General features: G+C 46.0%; 2 protein-coding genes across 2 annotated transcripts; both read left to right on the plus strand.

Annotated features, from left to right (window-relative positions):
• The first annotated feature begins 7919 nt into the window (after positions 1–7919).
• LOC104137916 (cytochrome P450 2D6) lies at positions 7920–18932 on the plus strand. Its single transcript, XM_009665288.2, has 9 exons — positions 7920–8368; positions 10189–10360; positions 11117–11269; positions 11939–12099; positions 12231–12404; positions 14293–14434; positions 15536–15723; positions 16597–16738; positions 17248–18932. Exons 1-9 carry the CDS (start codon positions 8156–8158, stop codon positions 17424–17426), a joined length of 1524 nt encoding a protein of 507 aa, XP_009663583.2. The 5' UTR covers positions 7920–8155; the 3' UTR covers positions 17427–18932.
• Positions 18933–19895: 963 nt separating this feature from the next.
• NDUFA6 (NADH:ubiquinone oxidoreductase subunit A6) lies at positions 19896–22404 on the plus strand. The gene is made up of 3 exons (XM_009665357.2): positions 19896–20132; positions 20697–20812; positions 22209–22404. Exons 1-3 carry the CDS (start codon positions 20012–20014, stop codon positions 22338–22340), a joined length of 369 nt encoding a protein of 122 aa, XP_009663652.2. The 5' UTR covers positions 19896–20011; the 3' UTR covers positions 22341–22404.
• The last annotated feature ends 714 nt before the right edge of the window (positions 22405–23118 follow it).

Raw genomic sequence — 23118 nt, forward strand, 5'->3', positions numbered from 1 at the left:
AGAAAGAATTATCACTCATTTATCTATTTCAGTTCCTGAAATTTGACCTAGCTACTAGGAGATGATATCACCCAGCACAATTCTGTGCTGATCCGGAGTCCCCTGAGCATAGGAGAGAAAGGCAGTTCTGTCTTTAGCAACATTAGCTTCACCTTTTATTTTGATTCATATGTAATAGAATTCAGAACTTAACTGTGAAAAAAACATGACATCCCCAAGTAGCTCTCCAGTACATGGAAACAGCAGCAAATCACTCACTGTGAAATGCTCCCTGTATCAAAAGAAAAAGATTAGAATTAGAGAGTTTCCTGTAGTAACAGAGATTTTTTTGAACTAACTTTTTGTTTTATCTTTTTTTTAACCTTTAGTCTGAGATCTTTGCAAACCTGCCTTTTTGCTATCTAATAATTTCTGTATCAGTCCACATGAATGTACTTTGCACTTAGATTTGTAGATTGCTTAATATAGCTGGGTAAACAGCATCATTAAACACATTTTCAAGGGAGGAAATTGAGCTACCAGCTAGGTGAAGGCCTGGCTCCAAGTGACACATCAAATCAATGGCAGAAACTAAATCAGGATCTTTTGTCTCTAGACTTAAGAAGCCTAAAGTTAGGCTTCTAAACCTGTATTTAATCACCTCATGATTTTGAAGGCTGCCCCACCAATCTCACCCTTTAGGAAAGCAGGATGAGTTTCCCCACACTGATTTAGATGCACTTCTTATGAACCCACCCCTCCCCAAAACAGGATTCCAGCCAGTACCTCTGCCCTGGATGCTCCTCTTACAGCAAGGAAAGCCCCCATGACATCTGTACTAAAGCAAAACTGAAAAGAAAAGCAATATATTCACAGGTCTTGGGACGCTTAAAGAACAAGAAACAAAAAGCAGCAGCTGAGACAAATCAACAGCCTGTGGCACTGGGGGCATAAGCCGTATTTTTCTGACAGCTTCACAGGACGGTGTGAGTCGAGGCAGCTGCTTCCGTTCCTTTCCCACATGAGCAGGAGTCCTCCCAGAGTTCAGCCAGACCACATAGGTTTAACAGTATGTTTAGTAGGCGTTTTGGACCAGTGTTGTTGCCGTGATCAGTGGCAAGCAGCACTTTGCTTCATAATCTGTCTGCGCTGGGGGTAGAAGTTGCACGTGCTGAGCTCCCGTTGGCCAAGTCAGGTTAACATGCAGGTGGAAGCTTTTTAGCTTAAGGCTGCGGTAGGAGCTAAGGCCTGTAGGAGAGTCTGAACTTGCCTTCAGCCATCAGCCTAGTCAAAAAGCAAACCAGCTTGCTCTGATTTCCGCCTTAATCCGAGTTATGATGAAGAGGGTATCAGGGTTAGGGCCCGTAACGACCATGGCCTCGACATTTATTGAACTGCTGAAACACTTAACGGCTATCGTTCCCTATGTCCACGAGATCAGCTCTCTTGCGTCGCCAGCTCTGTGAAGGTATCAAGTCAAGACAAAGCCATTCCATCGGCTTAGCCAAGATTTCAGTTCCCCAGTCTGCCTTTAATATCCGAGGCTTGTTTTGGGTAGCTTGTTTCAGACAGCAAATTTTATCTCAGTGGCTGCTTTATTTGTCTGGATGCTGACACCTGCTGAGGATATATACAGCTTGCACTGCCAGTCTATTCACAGCAGCCACTAGAGCCTGGTTCCTGGGCATGTGCCAGCACGCACACAAAGCTGTCTCTTCAGGGTAGAAGATCAGGCCAAATACTTTCCTTGTTTTCTGTATTAAGTTCAGAGTCATTGCTCTTCAAGAGACCCTGTGTGTGGAGGGGATGGGCCGGGTGAAAATAAACACAGGAGCACAACAAGTTGCTTTGGTAGTAGGTGATCTGCTGTGATTGGTATAGGAAGAAGTGTAGGAAGCCATGGGAAATTTGAAGAAGAAAAGCCTGAAGAACAGCTTTCTTTGCAATGTGGGAAGGTTGGCAGTAAGTCATAGTAACGGTAACTACGAAATACTTGGCTATTTCAGGTCTGCTGACTGCTTCATTATGAACAGGCTGTTAGCACAGTTCATCTTAAGGCTGTACGAACACTTCCAGTTTATAAGCCCTGATCTGAAATCCAAGAAAGGCACAGTGAACCAACTGAGACTAAATTTCCCAAGTTGGGGTTGTGGCTCAGGCTAAATTAGTTTGGGAATGTTCAGCCAAAATTTGTTAATCCATTTCTAATGGCTGACACAGTTCTTAAAAACCGAGTGTTTACGTGACCTTCTTCCAACCCTTTAGGAAAATTAAATATTACACTTGAAATTTGGCAGGCAGCAGCCTTCTGTTGGGAAGACACGTTGCATCAGCTCTCTAAAACTGTACTCAAAATTGGCCATGTTGCGAGTACTCGAAAACCTGGTTTGCGTGTGCTTGATGGAGGTATTTCATTTTTCAGCGAAAATTCCCCAGAGATGTCTGAACAGAGCCAGTGGTGGTTACTGCTGGCTGCTAGAGGCCGGCAAGGATGAATGAATGATCAGCGTGAAGCTGGTCTCCCCTGCTCTCCCCTTGCCCTCTTCCTGTACTGCTAAGTTCAGCTAAGGAGGAGAAGCCACCTGAGCGAAGATAAAGTAGGCAAGACATAGATTGTGGGCTGAAAAACAGGTGGCCGAAAACCAAAAAAGACTAGGACTAAAGGGAAGAAAGGACCCTGGGACAGGGCAGGAGACCATGCTTTCTGTGCTCGGAAGAGGACGCTGAGGCATTTCTGGGGTCTCTGCCAGCTCCAGCTCTGCTGCAGCCTGGGAGATGAAGAGACAGGGAACAGGAGCAAGCGGGATTCACATTGACTGTTTGTGCTGTGGCACCAGGCTTTGCTTTTCCGGAATGACCCACTGTTGGATTTTAGATCTGTTGACGGGTGTTAGGGGAAAAGGAGTCGGTCTGCTTGGATCTGAATGACAAATTTCTGAAAGCTCAAGAAAACACTCTTATTAGTTGACCACTGCTTCCTGGCTGGCTCCAGTATTAAAACAAAGAGGGAGAGAAGGAGGAGTGTTTCCTTGGCTGCTGAAAGCTGCCCAAGACCCTGGACTTTAACCACATCTCTGCCAGGGAACGAGTATATTATGCTGAGTAATCACTGAGATAGCAGTTTTCATAAACAGGCACTGATCTTTGCCCTCCATGTCCTGGGTGCCAAACTTGTGACCCTGAGCGAAGTTCTGCAGGAGCAGCCTGCAAGTCCAGCCAGCAAACCCAACGCCTAGTGATGACCATGATGGAAAAGTCCAGAAAACCCCACAACTCTGCCATGCAGGCATGGTGTCAACAAGGTGGAAAAATAGGCCTTGAAGCCAAATACTGTAATTAAAACAAGATTACTAAATGAGCATCATCTATCTTGTGCATTGAATGAAGTGGGGGGGGGGGGTCCTGTAGGAAAAATAGCATGAAAGCATAATTAAAGATGATCTTATAATAGATGTGGACAAAAAGGCTTAATTAAGACATGTGAGCAACTTTAACTCTTACATTACCTTACTTCTGCGTGCTTCACTTTGCAAGATTAGTAAGTTTTTTTTTAAACCTTGCTGTTTGTATGGCAGATTCTCCAGTCAGAGAATGGTAATGTCTACATATAACTTCTGTAACTTCACTCAGTATTTCTCCTAATTAACTGTGCACAAAGCTGTGCACACAGCACAATGGGGATGGCACTAGCTAAAATTACTATGTACGAGTTTGGGTTTTTTTTTTTTTCTCCCCTTGATGTTACCAGTGACAACAGAGGCAGAAAAGTCATTAAGTACCTCAGCCTTTCCCACATCCTTGGTCACTCAGTCCCCTGCCTCAATGACCCGTGGGCCTACACTGTCCTTAGCCTTTCTTTTGCGAGCGGTGTACTTGGAGAAGCCTGCCTTGTTGGCCTTCACAGAATCACAGAATGGTTGAGGTTGGAAGGGACCTCTGGAGATCATCTAGTTCAACCTCCCTGCTCAAGCAGGGTCCTCTAGAGCATATTTCCCAGGGTCACATCCAGACGGGTTTTGAATATCTCCAGCGAAGGAGACTCCACTACCTCTCTGGGCAACCTGTTCCAATGCTCTGTCACCCTCACAGGAAAGAAGTTTTTCCTCAGGTTCAGATGGAACTTCCTGTGGTTCAGTTTCTGCCCGTTGCCTCTTGTCCTGTTGCTGGGCACCACGGAGAAGAGGCTGGCCTCATCCTCTTGACACCCCACCTTCAGATACTTGTACACGTTGATGAGATCGCCTCTCAGTCTTCTCTTCTCCAGACTGAACAGGCCCAGCTCTTGCAGCCTTTCTTCATAGGAGAGATGCTCCAGTCCCCTAATCATCTTGGTAGCCCTCCAGTACTGCCATGTCTCTCTTGTACTGGGGAGCCCAGAATTGCGACACAGTACTCCAGGTGTGGCCTCCCCAGGGCTGAGTAGAGGGGCAGGATCACCTGCCTCGACCTGCTGGCAACACTCTTCCAAAGGCAGCCCAGGATACCATTGGCCTTCTTGGCCACCAGGGCACACTGCTGGTTCATGGTTAACTTGATGTCCACCAGCACTCCCAGGTCCTTCTCGGCAGAGCTGCTTTCCAGCAGGTCAACCTCCAGCCTGTACTGGTGCATGGGGTTATTCCTGCCTAGGTGCAGGACCCTGCACTTGTTTTTGTTGAATTTCATGAGGTTCCTCTCCGCCCACCTCTCCAGCCTGTCCAGGTCCCTCTGAATGGCAGCACAGCCTTCTGGTGTGTCAGCCTCTCCTCCCAGTTTAGGATCATCAGCAAACTTGCTGAGGCTGCACTCTGTCCCTTCCTCCAGGTCATCGATGAATAAGCTGAACAAGATTGGACCCAGGACTGACCCCTGGGGGACACCACTAGCTACAGGCCTCCAACTAGACTCTGCGCCATTCACCACAACCCTCTGAGCTCTGCCATCTAGCCAGTTCTCAATCCACCTCACTGTCCACTCATCCAGCCCACGCTTCCTGAGTTTACCTACGAGGATGTGATGGGAGACAGCGTCAAAAGCCTTGCTGAAGTCCAGGGAGACAACATCCACTGCTCTCCCCTCATCTAACCAGCCAGTCAGTCCATCATAGAAGGCTATCAGATTGGTCAAGCATGATTTCCCTTTGGTGAATCCATGCTGACTACTCCTGATCACCTTCTTGTCTGCCACATGCTTAGTGATGACCTCCAGGAGGAGCTGTTCCATCACCTTACCAGGGCTGGAGGTGAGGCTGACAGGCCTGTAGTTTCCTGGCTCCTCCTTCTTGCCCTTTTTGAAGACTGGGGTGACATTGGCTTTCTTAAGCCTGGGGCCTGTCCAGGGCCTGTACTGAGCGCGGCAATAATCCCAGCGCAGAGGAAGCGGCACTGGAGGAGGCGGCACTGGGGGCCCTAGCGCCTGCGCCCGCCCGGGAGGCCACTGCCGCCACAGGGAGAGGGGCAGAGGCGGGGGAGCCCCGTCAGTGAGCACCTGTCGCAGGCGGTGGATCGGTGGCCACGAACTGTGGCGAGAGCCACATCCGTGGCACCACCGCAGCACGCCGGGCTGCGCTGGGCCACGCCGCCCCTGCTGACGCCGAGAGAATATGAAACAGGAGCCAAAATGACATCCTGATTTGGAAATACCTACAGCAGGAAAGGAGGAAATGGCAGTTCAAAGTTTGATGAAGCATTTTCCAACAAATGGACCACCCTTAGTACAAAATGGGGAGAGATCACCTTCATGGCCAAATTAGGACAGAAGAGGCCCAGTGTCAAACCAGATATTTCTGAAGTTCCTAAAAACCCCATAGTTGAAGATGAGGTAACAGAGGATCCATTTGGATTTGACAGTGATGAAGAGTCTCTTCCCGTGTCCTCAAAGAATGTGACACAGGCTAAAAGCTCCTCTCAGCTGGGACCCGGTGAAGCTGCTCTGTCTGAGGACTTCACTTCTCTACTTGAAGCTAATAGCAGAATTAATCAGCCAGACAGCGGAGAAAAACATTGTGTCCAGCAAGTGCATATCTTTTGATGATACTGTTCCCAGCTTAAAAGAAAAGAGCACAAGCAAAAATGTAGAAGATGGAGAATGCCTTCACACCCCCTCACTGGCTCCAGCTCCAGCCGAGCTTTGGCTTTTCTTACTCTAGTCCTGCATGACTGGGCAATGTCTCTATATTCCTCTTGCTTCCTCTTCCTGCGCAATTCCTCTTTACCTTTGAGCTCTGTCAGTTCCCTGTTCACCACCGCTGGCCTTCTGCCACCCTTGCTCAACTTTCTGCACATTGAAGCAGACTGTTCTGGTACTTTGAGGAGGTTGTGCTTGAAGAGCAACCAGCTCTCCTGGGACCCTTTGCCCACCAGGTCAGTCTCCTGTGGGATCCTGCCAAGCAGATCTCTCAACAAGGTGCAATTTGTTCTCCTGAAGGCCAGGACTCTAATGCTACTATTTGTCCTGCTTATGTCTCTCAGGACTTTAAATTTCACAATCTCATGGCTGCTGCAGCCAACACTACCCTTGACCTTCATATAGTTCTTCCTTGTTTGCAAATAAACCCAACAGAGCAGGGTTTGTCTGTCTTCCAGCTAAAGCACACCCATGAGTCCCAGGCCAGCCATTGTGTGAGATGGCTCCATTGACTTACTCTTCTTGATTGAGTGGTCTGTAGTGGGTGCCTACCACAACACTGCTCATGTTGCTCTGTCCTCTTGTCCTTGTCCACAAGCTCTCAACTGGCTCATCATCTGTCCCAAGGCAGAGCTCTGGGCACTCCTCTGCACAGAGCACAACCACTCCTCACCCTTTTCCCCAAGAGCCTGTGTCCCTCCGCTGCACCGCTCTGGTCATCAGAGCTATTCCAACATGTTTCTGTAATCCAAATGAAATCATAGTTCTGCAAGTGTGTAGGAACTAGTAAATTCCTCCTGTTCACTTCTCACGCTGTATATGTCTGTCTACGGGTACTTGAGACGAACCCTGGTCATGCTGCTTTCACAAGGGACATGCAGGAGTTTCCCCCATTGTGCTGTACAAGGGAGCCTCTGTACACAAATAATGAGCATTTAGCCTCTTTGGGTAAGGGGCATTGTGAGACTATGGCTACATACCAGAGATCACTGCACAGCTTTCCAGGTGCATCACTTTGCAGTCTGAGCTCTCCATCGCTGCTGCAGCAATTGCTCCATTAGGAGCTTTTCTCTGATCAGGCTGAGATCACAGATCAAACTGTGATGGGTTTATTGCTTCTTTTTAGCTAGAACTAACTGTCATAATAGAGAGCTTTATTGATTTCCCATGGCAGTGATGCCAGGAGTACACAGCTGTGCTGTTTTATGAAATATTTGAACTATCTCCATAATTGTGTTTTCATTACTGCTGCCCCAAAGGCTGGAAATTTAAGGGTCTTTGCAATATAGGTACTGCCCCTCTTGCATACAAGCTATATTCTGCAAAAATCAAGGTCATCACACTGACTGATATTTGGAGTTGGATAAAGATTATTATACTCAGAAACATAAATGATTTTTGAAGTGTCAGATCATTGTTTTAGGCCAATATCCTTGATTTGAGCGCTTAGTGTAAGACAAAGCTTAACCTAGCCTGAGGTTTCTCGAGCTCCAGCGGAACAAATTCTCAGCCCTGCAAAAAAGAAAGCCGAACAGTCTGTGTTGAGGAGCTGCTTCTCCCTTGAATTGCCTGTGAGGGCAACACAGGTTTAAACTCTTTCCAAATCACCACCCAAGAATGTAACAAATCTGGATCACCTGTTTTGAGCTGTGGTCTCAACTTGGCTGTGGGACAGGGCACCCAAACACCTGGACCTCACCCAGCTCTGCCCCAAGGAGGGCACCGCTACAGGAGCTGCTACTGCAGCACGGGCCAAACAATTTGCAAGCTCTCACTTTGGAGAAGAAGGAGGAGGAGGAGGGATCATCCTCATCACCACTCCCCCAGGACTGATCAGAACAAAAGGAGGAGCCTGACGTTTGAGCTGAGTCCCACATTCACAGGCCAGCAACTGCAGGGAGAAGGGAGCAGAAAGACAGAAGGAACAGGGTGGGAAAGGGAGAGAAAGCAAGGAAAAGAAGACAGCTACTTGGGGAAAGGAGTGAAAGAAAGAAGGAAGCTGAGGAGAGAGTGAGAGGCAGAAACAGTCCTTGGTCAAAAAGGGAAGACCAAGGAGTAGAAGGGCTAGGAAATGGCGTTGCTCCTGTGGCTGGGGTCCCAGCTGTCAACCTGCTGGAACAACATCTCCATCCTGGGAGTTTTCCTCACAGTCTTCACTTTGGTTCTTGATTTCATGAAGCGCAGGAAGAAGTGGAGCCACTATCCCCCGGGCCCGACCTCCCTGCCCTTCATTGGGACCATGCTGCACATCAATTTCCGCAGCCCGCACCTCTCCTTCAACCAGGTGAGTACCAGCCCCTGCCAGGACCCTGTGAGGGGCTGGGCACAGCTGGGACTCCTGAGGAGCAAATCTGCAACAGAGCCCCCTCACATGACTGCAGGCCCAGGCGGAGAGAAGATGCCTCCGATCGGAGGCAGGAACGCTTCACTCTTGCACAAAATCAAAGGGCAATGTCCCCTCCAAAGTCCAGGACAGAGCAAGTCATGGCCATGTACAGATAAAAGAGATAACCACGCACCAACACTTGCCAGCTTCTGTCTTCAAATGTCTGTGGGTGTTCAATGAGAGATGCTGTTTTACCCCTTTGATGGGTGATGTTGGCTCATCAGCTGGGCCCCAAATTAACAAGTGGGTGAGTGGCAAGGGCAAGGGAACACAGAGATGTACAAACAAAGGCGAGAGAGCAAACAGCTGTGGGTTCGGGACATGGCTGCAGGAAGGACAATTCCCTGCGATGCCCACGGGCTTGTGACAGTTCCAGTAAAGGGATCCACTTGTGGCATTTGCCTCAGAAGCAATGCACAAAATCTCTGTGGCATTCTTATTCAAAGTCATATTCAAAGTCTTATTCAAAGATAAATTCATTTATCTTTTCCTCAAAGAAAAAGCATCAGCACAGCTTGCAGCAGCTAAACCATGGGGTTTTTTGGTGCTTCAGTTTGCAAAGGCCTCTTGTTAAAGTCAGCACTGTTCAGCTATCTGTCCAAAATCTGCCAAATGGAAAAACTAAATACAGCATTTGTATTATTTGCTTGCCTCTCGTCCAAAAGTATCACCATTTCAAATCATATCAAATCAGGATCATGCTAACTGCAGTCTTGACCAGTATTTGCTTTTAATGACGTATTTTTAGTGCCAGGAAAGTACTAGTTTCCTTTTCAACTCCATTTCAGATACACTCACTGTATTTTCCTTGCATTTGAACTCAAATTTCCTTGCATTTCTCACAGTATGGAAATGAAGACTTTTTTTAACAAAGAAAAAAAAAAGAGATAGCACAGTTTGTGGGGTATTCCTATCACTGCAGTCTTCCAACAACAGGCTCCTGAGAACTTGAAGTGTTAGAGACTAGCAGTGGATCTTTGATCCATCTTCCTAGGGTCAGATGTCCAAAGGAGAAAAATTAGCTCCTGGTAAGCCACAGGGTGAGTATATGATTGACTGACTTACCTGCACTAACATCCTGCTGTCATCATGATATCTGTTACAGATCATGACAGATGATGCATGCCAGTTACCAGTTTTATTAGCTGTATACATTCCTTGCCCTAAAACTCCAGCATGCAACTGCCTTTTCCTGCTGTGTTTCTGGGAACTGGCCTCTGGGTAGATCTTTGGGAACAAACGTGTATAAAAGAAATCACATATTACTTTATCATTAATATTTCCTTCTAACAGAAACAGACTGAGTGACTCAAAACTTGCCTAGCCTTTCAGACCAAAATAAATACAAGTGTTAGGGAATAACATGCTGTTGAGCGCGAAATCTTTAAAAATCGTGAACAGGTCCTGACCTCATGTTTACAGACAAAATCCAAAGTACTTGCACAATGGTCTTGGCAGCAGTTTTACCAAGATGGCTGTAATTCCAAATTTTTTCTGCTGACACTGCTCTGATCCTTGCTTCAGCTGGTGTTTGGCACTGCTCTGAGCTGTTGCCCTCGGAGTTTCCCGTCAACTGAAGGAGACCGTCTCCTAAGAAAAGCACCTCAAAAATTACTAAAGGTCTTAAGAAAGGATATGATGATTTTTGTTGGTGTTACCATCCAGCAAAATTGCATGCGAGCTCATTTTCATTTTTCATTTCTTGTTTGTCTTGGCAGCTTAGTAAGAAGTTCGGAAACATCTTTTGTCTCCAGAACTGCTGGACCAACGTGGTAGTACTGAATGGGTATAAAACAGTGAAGGATGCGCTGGTCCACAGATCAGAGGATTTTGCTGACAGGCCATACTTTTCAATATATGAGCATGTGGGCTATGGCACTAAATCTGAAGGCAAGTCCTTTGGAAATGGATATTCCCTGCTGGTGCTAGCACAGAGAGGGTCGGGTAGATGGAAGATTTTCCTAGTACAGTGCCTCCTTCTCATGTCCTTCTGCTCATTCTCCTTGTACACTCTGCCATTCTTCTGTGGTGACAAAATCAGATGAGATGAAAATCTCTCCCCCTCCTCTCCCAGCTCTAGTTAGTGGCTGTACGATGGCTCCATGCACTAGCACACACCTCTTCTGCGGTGCGAGGATACAATCAGCCATGCCACTTGCCTGCCAGCACTGCAACCGGCAGAGCCCACTGCCCAGCGGCTAGTGCTTACGCTCCCGTGCTAAGTACATTTTATCAGCAGCACGACAACGGGTAACATTCCTCCAAGATATAGAGAGTATTATCCATCAGCCTGCCCAGATCTCTCATCCTTGGCTCCTGCGCCACGGCACGAACTGCTACCCCAGTGCACAGGCTGAGGGCACAACTCTGAATAGTTTGGGGGAATTATTCTACATTCCTTTCTTCTTTGCGACGCTTGTTGCTCTCAGAGAGTTCCCTCTCCATCTTCGTTAACCATATACATGTATTAGAAGGGGCAGTAACAAGTCTCTTGAATTGCTGTACAAATGAGCTGTATAAGATCAGAGCCTTTCATCTTATCCACACAAACCTGTACCTCCAAACTCACATTTGCTGTTCTCTTGTGGACTTTGCATGGGGTGAACGTCCGCGGTCCTGACATTTCCTGGTCATCCATAATTCCAGGGATTGTTATGGCAAGATATGGGCATGTCTGGAAGGAGCTAAGGAAATTCACGCTCACTACCTTGAGGAACTTTGGGATGGGAAAGAAACCCTTGGAGGAGCGAGTGACCGAGGAAGCAGCATATCTGTGCTCTGCAATCCGTTCTGAAGAAGGTTTGTCACATCTGGAAGGATGGGGGCATTGATCTAAATAAACATTAAAAAAAGCAATAGAGTGATGCAGAGAGAAAAACAACAATACAGCCACTCTCATTCACGTGCAGTGTTCTCTTTCTAAATGAACGCAGCATTTCAAGTCCGAACACATAATAATTACTGACTCTGCTCTGCCTTGAAGCGTATGTTACATAGTGGCGCTACTGTGACACCAATCAGTTTGAGACAGGAAGTAAACAGTCATAATAAATAATACAAGTCCCAGTAGAAGTAAAATATCATTATTTCTAGGTTTGAGTAACTATTATCTTTATGAAGTTCAGGCCAACATATCAATATTATCACACTTGATAAAAGTGTACAGTTTTTGCAGCACAGCACCTGCCATTTAGACACAAAGAGATGTGTTATCTGGTGTGTGACAGCACAACGCTGCAACTAGTAGCTTTTCTTTAGAAGTTTCTCCTTTAAACAATGATCAACCAAACACTAGTAGAAGATGAGAAGATCTCTTCCCAGTGTGATGCATTTACACTTTGAGCGGTTTGGGGGCTTTTCCTCATGCAGGCATCAAGAAGCTATTTGCGCACTCTCTTCTGCTGACAGCTGAGCTACAAGAGCTTAATGTTGCTTATCTCTTTGCTTGGTCTCCATTTTCATTTTTAGGTCATCCTTTTGATCCACTTCTTCCTATAAATAATGCAGTCTGCAACGTTATCTGCACCACCATCTATGGAGAACGTTTTGCCTACGGTGATGAGATGTTCAAGAAGCTGCAACATTTGCTTGAAAACTCCATAAGTGCAGAAGTTGGATTCCTGCCTGAGGTAACCTAATAATGTAATTTGGTCTGTAAAAAGCTGGCCTTTGTTGCTTTAGAGTATTGTGTTTTCATTATTTTGTCTTTTGCGTAATGTCACATAATGTCTTGTGTCTCTTTCTCGTTCTGGCATCCCAGCTTCTTAACGTGGTGCCTATTTTGTTGCGCATCCCTGGAGTGCCGCAGAAAGTCTTTCAAGGGCAAAAGAAGCTCATGGACTTCATAGACGTTCTCATAAATAAGCACAGGGAGACCTGGAACCCTGCTTACACCCGAGATTTCACTGATGTGTTTTTAAAGGAAATGGAGAAGGTAGGGAGAGACCAGCAGAACCTCGGGGTCCAAAGTTAATTCCTCTTCTTATTTAACTTCTTGATGAAGCTGACTTTTCTCATGAAGCTCTAAAAAAACCTCTTGCCAACTAATCTCTTATTTTTGTTCATTTCACTTTGTATATCAAGAAGAAAGGTGTTGACTTCTTCATGCTGTGCCCCCCTTTATTGTCTTAGGAGGTCGTATGATGTTCTGGTCCCTATTTTCTACCTTCAGTTTCCCTTGATTGTCCAGCAGCTCCCCCTCTCTTACAGCCTCTCTGCAACAAGTTTTTAAATTTTTAATTGATCTCATGTTGGTATACAGAAGAGTCAAACACCATATATAAGGCATTATAAAGGCAATGAATGAGATTTCACTAATATTTCTAAGTCTGCTCTGGATGACAAGTCAACATGCAAAATTTTGTGTTTGTTAGAGCCTTAAGGACCTGACAGTTCCAAATCATTTAGAAAACAGCAACAACAGACTAGATTTTTGGTACCACTGCCTGGCCAGCGCCCTGCCTTTAAATCAAGCTATGACTTGGACAGATGGCATCCCGCATGGGATGTTTGTCTTTGAATTGCTTGAAAAATAATTAGTTCATTTCATTGTCCTTCTACAGATAAGATGAAGGCCTAAATCTGAATTCCACTGAAATTAAAAGGAGTCTCTCCTTTGATTCAGCTAGGCATAAAGTCAGTATAAAATCAAAGGCACGAGTGTCAGCCCATCCAGCCACCAAATGTTTCTGTGCATGCATTCAAGGGCCAGATGAGCAACAATAGTAAATTCTATCTGAAAAAATTGCTTCTGCCACCTGAGGCCTCAGGATAGACCGCTGCTCTGCATAATCCTGCCATACTGTGGGCTGCCAGGCACCTCCCATCCATGCATTCACCACCCAGCTCACACAGGCAGAGCAATGTGACCTACGTTACTCTGCACTGAGCTGTACTACTCCGGGGTGGCGGAAATGTCTTTATTTATGAGATTTGAGCCTGCCCACGTTCCCTCTTGTCACATATCTCTTCTGTTCACTAAGATGCCCTGAGAAGCCAGCCTGGAAAATCCCACCACTGGGTTAACTTTTGTTAGATCTGTCCCATAGCTCCCTTCCTGGAGATCTTTTATTGGAATAACAGTTGAGTCTTAAAACGTCTTTTTAACTGCTATCCATATTAAGACAGCATCAAAATATGCAGAATAACTTAACAGAAGCTAGTCCCTAGGAAAGAAAAGCATAAAAAGGATTAGAAAAGACAAGCAGATGAACTCATGCCGGGAACTTGTCATATCTCATATGCTAATAAATTTGAAATCAATTAGCCTTTGGATGAGACACCAGTTTTACTGAAATTGGTGTTGCAGACTTAATAGGCAGCAATGGTACCCTGATCTTTTTTTTTCCCAGTTGTAAGAAAATACCAGGGCAGGAGTAGAGACAAGCTGTAATTCATAGCTATAGATAACCCCCTCAAAATACTGTTAATTTTGCAGTTGCCACATGAATGCAGCCTGCTCTCCACTGCATGGGTTTTCTAACCTAATAATTGTGTTCCCCCTCCTCCGGGGGAGGATGTTCTGGTAAGTGGCAGTGGCCTGCTGTCTGAATTGAAAGCGCAAGATGTTCACTTCTGATCTGAAGACAGGCATAATGTTCTTCTTTCAGGATACAGAAGGTGATTGATGACCTTCAAATGCATGAAGCGACAGTGTCACTGAAGTACCTTGGTCATACACAGACAGTTGCCTGTATTATACTCTACTTTGCCAATACATAGACTTTTTGGTCAGCAAAAATGGATCAGTACTTCTCTAGAACAGTGCTCTTCTCTCCCAGCAAATGCTGTTGGTCCAATCACACATTTTTTGCTTTTCTCAGGGTAAGGGGGCTGAAGAGGAAGGTTTCAATCACAACAACCTTCGCCTGGTTACATCAGACTTGTTTGTAGCTGGTTCTGAGACCACCTCCATCACCCTCCGGTGGGCGCTTCTGTACATGCTTCTCTACCCAGAAATACAGAGTAAGTGAGAGGGCAGTTAGAGGTGTGGCTTGTTCCCTTTGACCCTCATTTTTCTCTACGGAGACTGAACATCTTCTATCCATGGTTTGGGATTTTTGCAAATAGAAATACCTTTGGTGTTTGTTGGTCTAGAAGAAACCAGGAGAGACAGTTCCCCAAACGTAGCTATTCTGGCAGGGCCCAGTGGCAGGGGGAAAAAAGGGAACCCCTGATAAAAAGACTGTGGAGTTGGAAAAGAAAGTTCATGCTTCCTTAGTAGGCCCCAAGGCTACTTAGGGACTTTCCATGGCCAGAGTGGCCTCCTTCCTGTATTTGGAAGAGATGCTAATCTGTTTTAATGCTCTAATGCTGCATGCCCAAGTGCACTTGGAGTCACAGAGAGGAGAAGTAAGGTAGGGTGTCCAGTGACAACACCTTTATGAAAGACATTGAGCACTTTGAATAGTTTTACAGATTGCTCTGAGCAACTCAAAATCAATGCATTCCCCTTTAGTTCCTGCTCCTCTGTATAACTGCTCGTCCTGCTCTCACCCACTGTCTACTGCGCGCGTGCTACCAGCTTTCCTACAACTTGTACCAGTCCTTTCTGTTTAGCTAAGAGAGTTTTGATTCCTTTGTTGCTCCACTTTTTGCAAGGAAAAACCAACCAAACAAAAAAAAACCCACACAAACCTGCCTGTGAGATCAGGAGTTAGCAACTGAGGAACAGATCTGAGGCATCAGGGAAGTACCCCAGAAATTAGGTGAATCAATACTTTGTCTGGACGGGAACCAAGCACTTGTCTCTATCTGCTGGATCCTCTTTCTGATGTCTAAGTGATGCCAGTATCTATCAGCAGCACTGACACTTCCACGGGGCAACTGTCCCGTAGTTGATACTGGTACAGCTGAAATGGTCTGAAAAAATGCATAGCCAAATGTTATTATATCATATTCAAATGGAAAATATCTCCTAAAGGCTCCAGTCAAGTTTAGCTCCTCACTGTGGCAGGAATTGCTTAAATAAAGAGGGAGAATCCCTGCCCCAGAAAGTTTAGATGAAAGTAAAAACTGAATATCTTGAAATATGCTGCTTCATCTTCAGTTTAAGTGTCTTCTCAGGTAAGGTCCAAGCGGAGATTGATAAGGTGCTTGGCAGAGAGAGATCACCCACAATGGAGGACCAAGTGAGCATGCCCTACACCAATGCTGTGATCCATGAAGTACAACGTTGTGGGGATATTGTTCCTACTGGACTACGTCATATGACACTCCGGGACACTGAGATTCAAGGCTTCTTCATTCCCAAGGTGACTGCGGCCAGATAGGCAATGCAGCATCCTCTCCCTGCGCAGATGTCAGGCTCAGGTGTGGGTGACCCCACACGAGTCTTTGCCATGTTCCACTTTCAGCCTTGACTCAATCACTGGGGAGTGATGAAGTGGGGAATTCTGAAATGCTAAGACTAGAGAGACAGCCACATTTGTGCTCTAGGTTTATGATGGTTATGTGGGAATCCTACAAGCGTAGTGGCAGCTCAGCATAAAGGTCTGCTTTTCTCTAGACAAGCTGTGGTGTTCACTGCTTCTGTTGTAAGGGGAAGGTAAAGGAGTGTAAAGGGCTCTTTGGAGGCACAGGGTGACTTTTCCAGGATGGTAGTAGTGAAAACTCTCTAACATCTGAAGCTATTCAGATGGCATTCAGCCCACTGCCACGGTGACAGGCAGTAAGCACACTTCTGTCCTGGCAGCATTGGCAGCAATGAAAGCCTGGTATATTTTTTCAGACTTGCATTATCTCCTGTAGCTTAAAACATTGACATGTGAAACAGGAAAGCTTTGCAATTTTCCACAGCCCCTATGAAGACTGGGCTTTGAAGTGTCTCTGTCAGCTGTTTCTCTCCAGCTATAAAACAAATCTCTGAGGATCTGGGGAGCGGAGGCTGTTTCCACAACATGACCATGAAATTGGCCTTTGCATGCAATGACGACCTTTGTAAGGATACAAATTATCTCTATTTTAAATTAGATGTGAGAGAGGATATCTGTGCCTTATTCTGAAGTAAGTAATGATGGCTGCTGTTAGAAGAGAGAGACTGACTAAAGAAAGACTAACACTAATTGTTGTGCCATGATAATTCTGCTGTTCTCACACGAGTTGTTTCCTCTTGTGGGGGAGCGCAGGGGACGACAATCATCACCAACTTGTCTTCTGTGCTGAAGGATGAGACAATGTGGGAGAAGCCAAACCAATTTTACCCCGAGCATTTCCTGGATGTGAACGGGCGGTTTGTGAAACGAGAGGCCTTCATGCCTTTCTCAGCAGGTAAATCTAAGGGGAGGATCTAGCTGCCCATGCAGAAGCCAGTTACAGAACAGGCAGATGATCTGCCTCCTGGAAAGTAGGAAGCCTCCATCTCAGGGAAACCCTGGAACAGGCTGCCCAGAGAGGATCTTCACCCTTCAAAACTATCTGGCCAAGGTCCTGAGCAACCTGAACTGGTTTTGAAGCTGGATCCAACTTTTGAGTGTGGCCCTACCTTGATCAGGGGATAAGACTACATGGCCCGCAGGGGGCTCTTCCAAACTGAATTATTCTATGATTGGATGCACATACAGTGGGGTCTTTCCCCATCTAACTAGCTGGGAGTGTCTGCACCCCTTGGACTTGGTTAACACCACACTTACTGTCTTCCTTCCCTCCACTCTGAACAAAACAATCTACTGATCCCCTGGTTCCCTCCATCCTGTGGCTGCACACAGGGGTGCTTCTCCCAGAGAGATTTCAGAGTGGTTTAATGCCCTCTTTCACAATTTGTACTCCCTTTCTTGCAGGTCGCCGCATTTGCCTGGGGGAACAGCTGGCGAGGATGGAGCTCTTTATTTTCTTTACCACTCTCCTGCAGAAATTCACCTTTGTACTCCCTGAGAATCAGCCCAGGCCACGGGAGGACGGTTACTTTGCCTTCACGTGTGCCCCGTACCCCTACCAGGTGCGAGCTGTCCCAAGATAAGTGCACATTGTTCTCCTTGCACCCAAAGAACACCACAATACACAAATCAAGCTAGTTTAGAGAAACACATGTCAGAAATGTTGTAGGTCTCACTGAGTCTGTGTATAGGCTGGAACACAGTAGGTTCTGCTCATCTCAAGTCTGTCCTCAGCTGTGTAGAGCAAAGGTCTGGCCCAGCTAAACCCTATAGTTTAGCTTAATCCTAGTCCAGGATCTTGAATCACACAGCCAAAGCAAGTTACAAATAATGATCATATTAGCAAATACACTTAAACTGAATCAGTCAGTTCTGCTGTAGTTTGGCTGGGCTTTGTCACTGGCTGCAGAAAGAGGCTCACTGAGCGCACAGCTACTGAACAAATCTTACTCCTGAATTACTGTTTACTGAAATACAAGGATATCTCAGGTAAAAGACAATCCCTGGATCTTGCTCATTTTATGAGCAAAAAAGTTGGAAAAAACTGTGAGATACTCTGGTCCGACTCCTTTGTCTGCCCCGCCGCACATACAGCCACTCTTGGCCTTCCTTGCCATGCGGGCCAGGGCAGTGCGCGTCTCTGCGTGTCCTTCCTCCTGGTGCCCAGGGGAGTCCAGCTCTGCCTTAGTTCCTGCAAAAACAGTTCACTCACTGCCAGACACTGGTTTTCGCATGTACTATCTGTGGGCAGGGCAAGAGCGTCAGCTCTGACAAGGTGACATTTAAATACAAAGCAATGCATGTTTTCAGGGTGGTGCTCCTGCAAAAGCGTACCATTAGAGAAATATGTAAGTTCTTCACTACTTCCTGCTATTGCATACTTTGCCTTCGTTTATAGCCCCAAAGAAAGTAAATTTTATTCCAGAGAAATGCCTGACAACCGCTACATTATACTAAGTCTCTGATAGGGGTAAATACAAAAAAAAGTGTCCGTAAATTATCAGCATGATGTTTCAGACACATAAGCAGGTAATTTGTGAAATAATACTAGATTTTCTGCATATATCTTTAAAGAGGAATCCTGGTGTTTAGATTTACTCTCTCCTATCTAATGAAAACTGAAAACTGCTTTTTTCAGTGTTACATAAACTGAGCTCTTGGGCAGCACCTTTGGTACTCAAGAAAGGATGGAGATAAGCTGCTGTTTGAAGTAGTACAGCTGTAGGTTTCAGAGGTAGCTTTCTCATTTTTCCTGCAATATTGCTGACAAATTGTCTTGCAAGGTGTTAAGGAGATCAGATATGTTGATGTTTAGATAAGTAGAAACTAAATTTTAACCATGTGATTGAAAAGACTCCAGCACAAAGGAGCTCATAGGCACTGTCACAACTAAAAAAAAACTGAGTGCATGTATGTGCACACACTCACATATATCTTTCTAATAGTAAATGTTAGAAGCTATGAAGGCTATTGAATTATGCAAATAATTGTTAATAACTTTTGGTATGATTTTAATGTCAGCAGAAATTGCACATTTATGCTTTTCACCCACAAAATAATCCAAAAGAATAAAAGTGATCTGAAAAGTCTGCACTTTTTCCTCGTCTCATCCTTGTGGTTATCTCACAGTTCTGCTGTACATCTGCCTCAAATACTCACTTGACAATTCTCTGCTTACAGTCAGAACGCAGTTTCTTTTAGGATCCTTAGAGCATTACTTGTTTGGTTGGCTCAGTGACCCTGAACTGAATGTTTATAAAGTTACCAGCACAGAGTCATGCTTTTTAAGAGAAGGTTTTGGTGAACTAAACCTAAAAGTAGTCAGAAAGAAAAAGATCTCAGCAATCATGTCGTCGGATAAAAAGCCTGGGTATATCTAGAGCAGGGAATGTCTTTTTAACATGCACGAACGCACTCAAAGAGCAAAAGTCAAGCTGCATGTGTGAACATCAACTGGTGGTATTTTGGTGGTATTTCGGCTAAAGAAGGGAAGAATCTGGCCACCACGATCTGATGAGTGGCCTCGAACGTCCAACTCCCTGGTGCTTCAGACAAAAATAGTTTCAAAGGAAACATCAGTTCACCAGAACAATCCGCGTTGACCTAAGGAAATCAAACTCACTAGCCCAAAGGCTACCTAAACCACCCTAAGAGAAGCACTTAGGCCAGGCCTATCTAAAATAAAAGGGAACAAACCGATCATTGCAGAACACGGGTCTAGCGCTGATGAACAGTACCGGGGAGAAGTTCTCCGAGCCAAAAAGGAACGTGCCCGTTCGCCGTCGGGGGTGGCCGGGAGGCAGGTGCGAGCACGGCCGAGCACGGGCAGCAGCACGGCAGCCACCACAGCTATAGCTATAGCTATAGCTATAGCTATAGCCATGGCGCCAGGTAGCCGTTGAGAAACGTCCCAGCAGCCACCGGGGCGGGCGGGCGGGCAGCTAGGGCCCTGCTCCTCCCCTCACCGCCCGCGGCGACTGACCACGTGGGAGGGCCTCGGGCCGCCGCTATTTACCAAGAAGGGGGGCGCGCCCCGCCCCAAGGGCGCGGAGTGGCAGCGCGGCGGCCCAATGAGAAGCCGGCGTGCTGGAGGGCCGGCGGCAGGGAAAGGGCGGGCCGCGTCGCGCGAAGCGGGGGGTTGGGGAGGGGCGGCGGCGACCGCGGCAAGATGGCGGTGGCCGGCAAAGGAGTCACGGCGGTGAAGCCGATCTTCAGCCGGGACTTGGGCGAGGCGAAGCGACGCGTGAGGGAGCTGTATCGAGCCTGGTACCGCGAGGTGCCCAACACCGGTGAGGGGAAGGAGGGGGCGTAGAGCCGACCGCGCATGAGCGGGCGGGAGCGCGAGCTCAAGGTCGTAACGGTCGCCCCGCCGCCGTTGGGCTCTTAAAGGGCCAGTCCGGGGTGCCGGTTACTCGCCTCTCCCCGTGTGTGTGTATGGATGGATGGATAGGGGGGATGTCCCATCGCAGCCCCCGGCTTCACGCTGCCGGCTTTGCCTTGCCCTGGCTGCCCGGCTTTCTCCTCGCCTGGAGGCTGAGGGAGGTCGGCCCTCCACACGCTTGTTGACTGGTTGAAATCGGTTTTATTTTGTCTGGCTAAGCAGAGGATAAGTCCGCACTTAATTTTCCCTAATAGGGACGCGTGGCATCGCTCTCTGCCTTCTTAAAACTGCACTGGTTTTGTATTATGACCGTGTTATGTATTTGTTTTACGTTAGTAACGTTAACTAAGCTGGCAGACACCGCAAGAACAAGGGGCTGTAGCATGTCGTAGGGTTGGAACTGAACACTTTCAATAGAAAAAACTTAAGAGCAACATAGATGACCTCTGTGGGTGTTCTCTGCTTTTCCTAGTACACTTATACCAGCTGGACATCACAGTGAAACAGGGACGTAATAAGGTGCGGGAGATGTTCCTGAAGAATGCTCACGTTACAGACCCTCGGGTGATTGACATGCTGGTTATTAAGGTACAAAGAAATTATTCCTGTCTTGTTGAAGCTGCACTATGTGAAAGTGGGTGAATGGTAGTGAATATGATGGAGAATAGGGACTGTTTACTGATCAGTTTTATCTCAGCTTGCTCTGTGGAGGAGCTGAACCAATCTGGATTGCAAAAGACTTACCTCTCCTGACACAAGCTTGTTGATAAAGTAACAAGCTGCTATAGCATGGAGAGGAATAGGGTCTTCCCTCCACTGGTATATGCCAGAGTGGCCAGAATATGGATTTCTTTCATTCAGTGTAGTGGCTCTTCCAGTTTGCAGATGCTTAAAAGAAGTATACGACAGGTAAAACAGTGGTCTAAACACTACTGTATTTGCTTTTAGAAAGCAGTGGCAATTGAAAGAGAGGGGCAAAGGATGCTGCCAGTTAGTTCACCATCAGAAATGATCTTTCTGCTCCCTGCTGCACTTCCTTAGATTGTGGTGTGTTTCTCCTCACCAGTTCTGAAATATACATTAGAAAAGCAATGCTTGATGGGAGACTGATTTGGAGGTGGCAAAGCACCCTGACCCAGTAAGATTTCTGGGTAGGTCTTAAGCCTGACACCTGTCTGGGTCAAAGGAATGATGCGAACACCAAGAGCAGGGTAACGCTTCAAAAGTTGTCTGAGCAGCAGTAGCTGAACTCTGCAATTGTAATGGATTAGAAAGCTTCCAGCCAAGCTTTGCCATGCTCATTTGTAGTGCTTCATACATTTCAGGACTGCTAATCCGTCTTTACATGATGAGAAGGAAGTCTGGAAACAGAGTTTTATGTATTACATTAGGTGATACCGCCAGACACTTTCATTCTGTCCTGTGCTGCCATCCCCCGAAACCAGTACGATAACTTGATAACTTGATAACTTCATAACTTGAGTTATGAAGAATCTGGTTTAATATCTCTGTGGTAGTGATGTCGGTGCAGAGCACTTACCAGTAATTTTACTTAGCTTTACAGCTAACTCACTGGTATTCCAAAAGTGCTTTTAAATGGAGATGCGGGGAAAGTTAGGAATGTTATATAGACATGCTTATGGGGTACCAGTGGCGAGAGAAACAAGCCAGGTTCTAGGAAGAGAGCAGGGCCCCTTGCTCATCCCACAGGGCTGGGAAGCTGTACTGTAGAGACAACTAATCTGCTAATGTAGGACAAACAGCATTGAAATCCTAAGACAAGAACAGTGTATAAGTGATGCAAGCATCTTTCAGAGTACAGAATAATGTACAGCTGCAGCTATTTACATTTTTAAAGCGTTTCTTAAGACTAAATGTGGAAGAAAAAAGCCAACGTGTATTCGAATAACTTTTACAATGCTGTATAGTTATAACTGAGCTCTAATTAAGAACTAGTCTAAGAAATTCTTTTGTTTGTGCATAGGGAAAAATGGAACTTCAAGAAACTATTAATGTATGGAAGCAGAGGACTCATGTCATGAGGTATTTCCATGAGACGGAAACCCCACGACCTAAAGACTTTCTGTCCAAATTCTATGCAGGCCACGATCCTTGAGACAAAACTGAACGTGTCTTGCTGCCTTGTATTACAAATAAAGATCTATATAGTAGAAAGGAAACCTGTTCAGAAAGAGTGTATACCACTGTATATATAATGACAAAATGATTTGCACGCACACACTGGAATCACATTATGAACTGCATTAACAGCTGTGACTTCCTGTTTTTTTGCCAGTGATTATTTTTGGTGGGTGGAATTTGTCCGTGACTTGCCCTGGAGAACCAGAGAATAACCAGACTATAACCTGGTTATGGAGTTTTCTGCTAAGCCTGCAGGCCTACGTGTAGGTGTTAGCTCCCAGGAAGAAAGAGCAGAAATGAGTAGGCAGAGTAGCCAATGTAGTCATAGAAATATTTTTATGCTTGAGGCCCATATGTATTCATGCGGTGTTTTGCAATTTCATGCTATGACTTTGTTGACCATGTTTTTACTTTGACACTATTCTCTGTTTACCTCCTACCAGAGAATGGTGTAAGATCCAGTAGGCCAATAAAGCCTTTTGTACAATAAAAGAGCAAAAGAGTCTCTGTTTCCCTGCTGCAAAATGAAATTATCTGGAAAAATGGATTTTTATATCATTATCTAGAATAGGGAGACTCCGTAAGAGCATCGGAATGCCTAGCAGAACATCGTGTCCTACTATCACCTCCCTAATTAAATCAGGAATTACTAGTTGAATTGTTGAGAAGAGTAAGCAGAATTTGCTCCTTCGCCAGTGAAAACATGTTTTCAGCAGGTAACTAAGTGCTGGAGCACTCTTGCATGCAATCAG

Source organism: Struthio camelus, chromosome 1 (genome assembly GCF_040807025.1).
Source record: "Struthio camelus isolate bStrCam1 chromosome 1, bStrCam1.hap1, whole genome shotgun sequence".
Taxonomy (NCBI): Eukaryota; Metazoa; Chordata; class Aves; order Struthioniformes; family Struthionidae; genus Struthio; species Struthio camelus.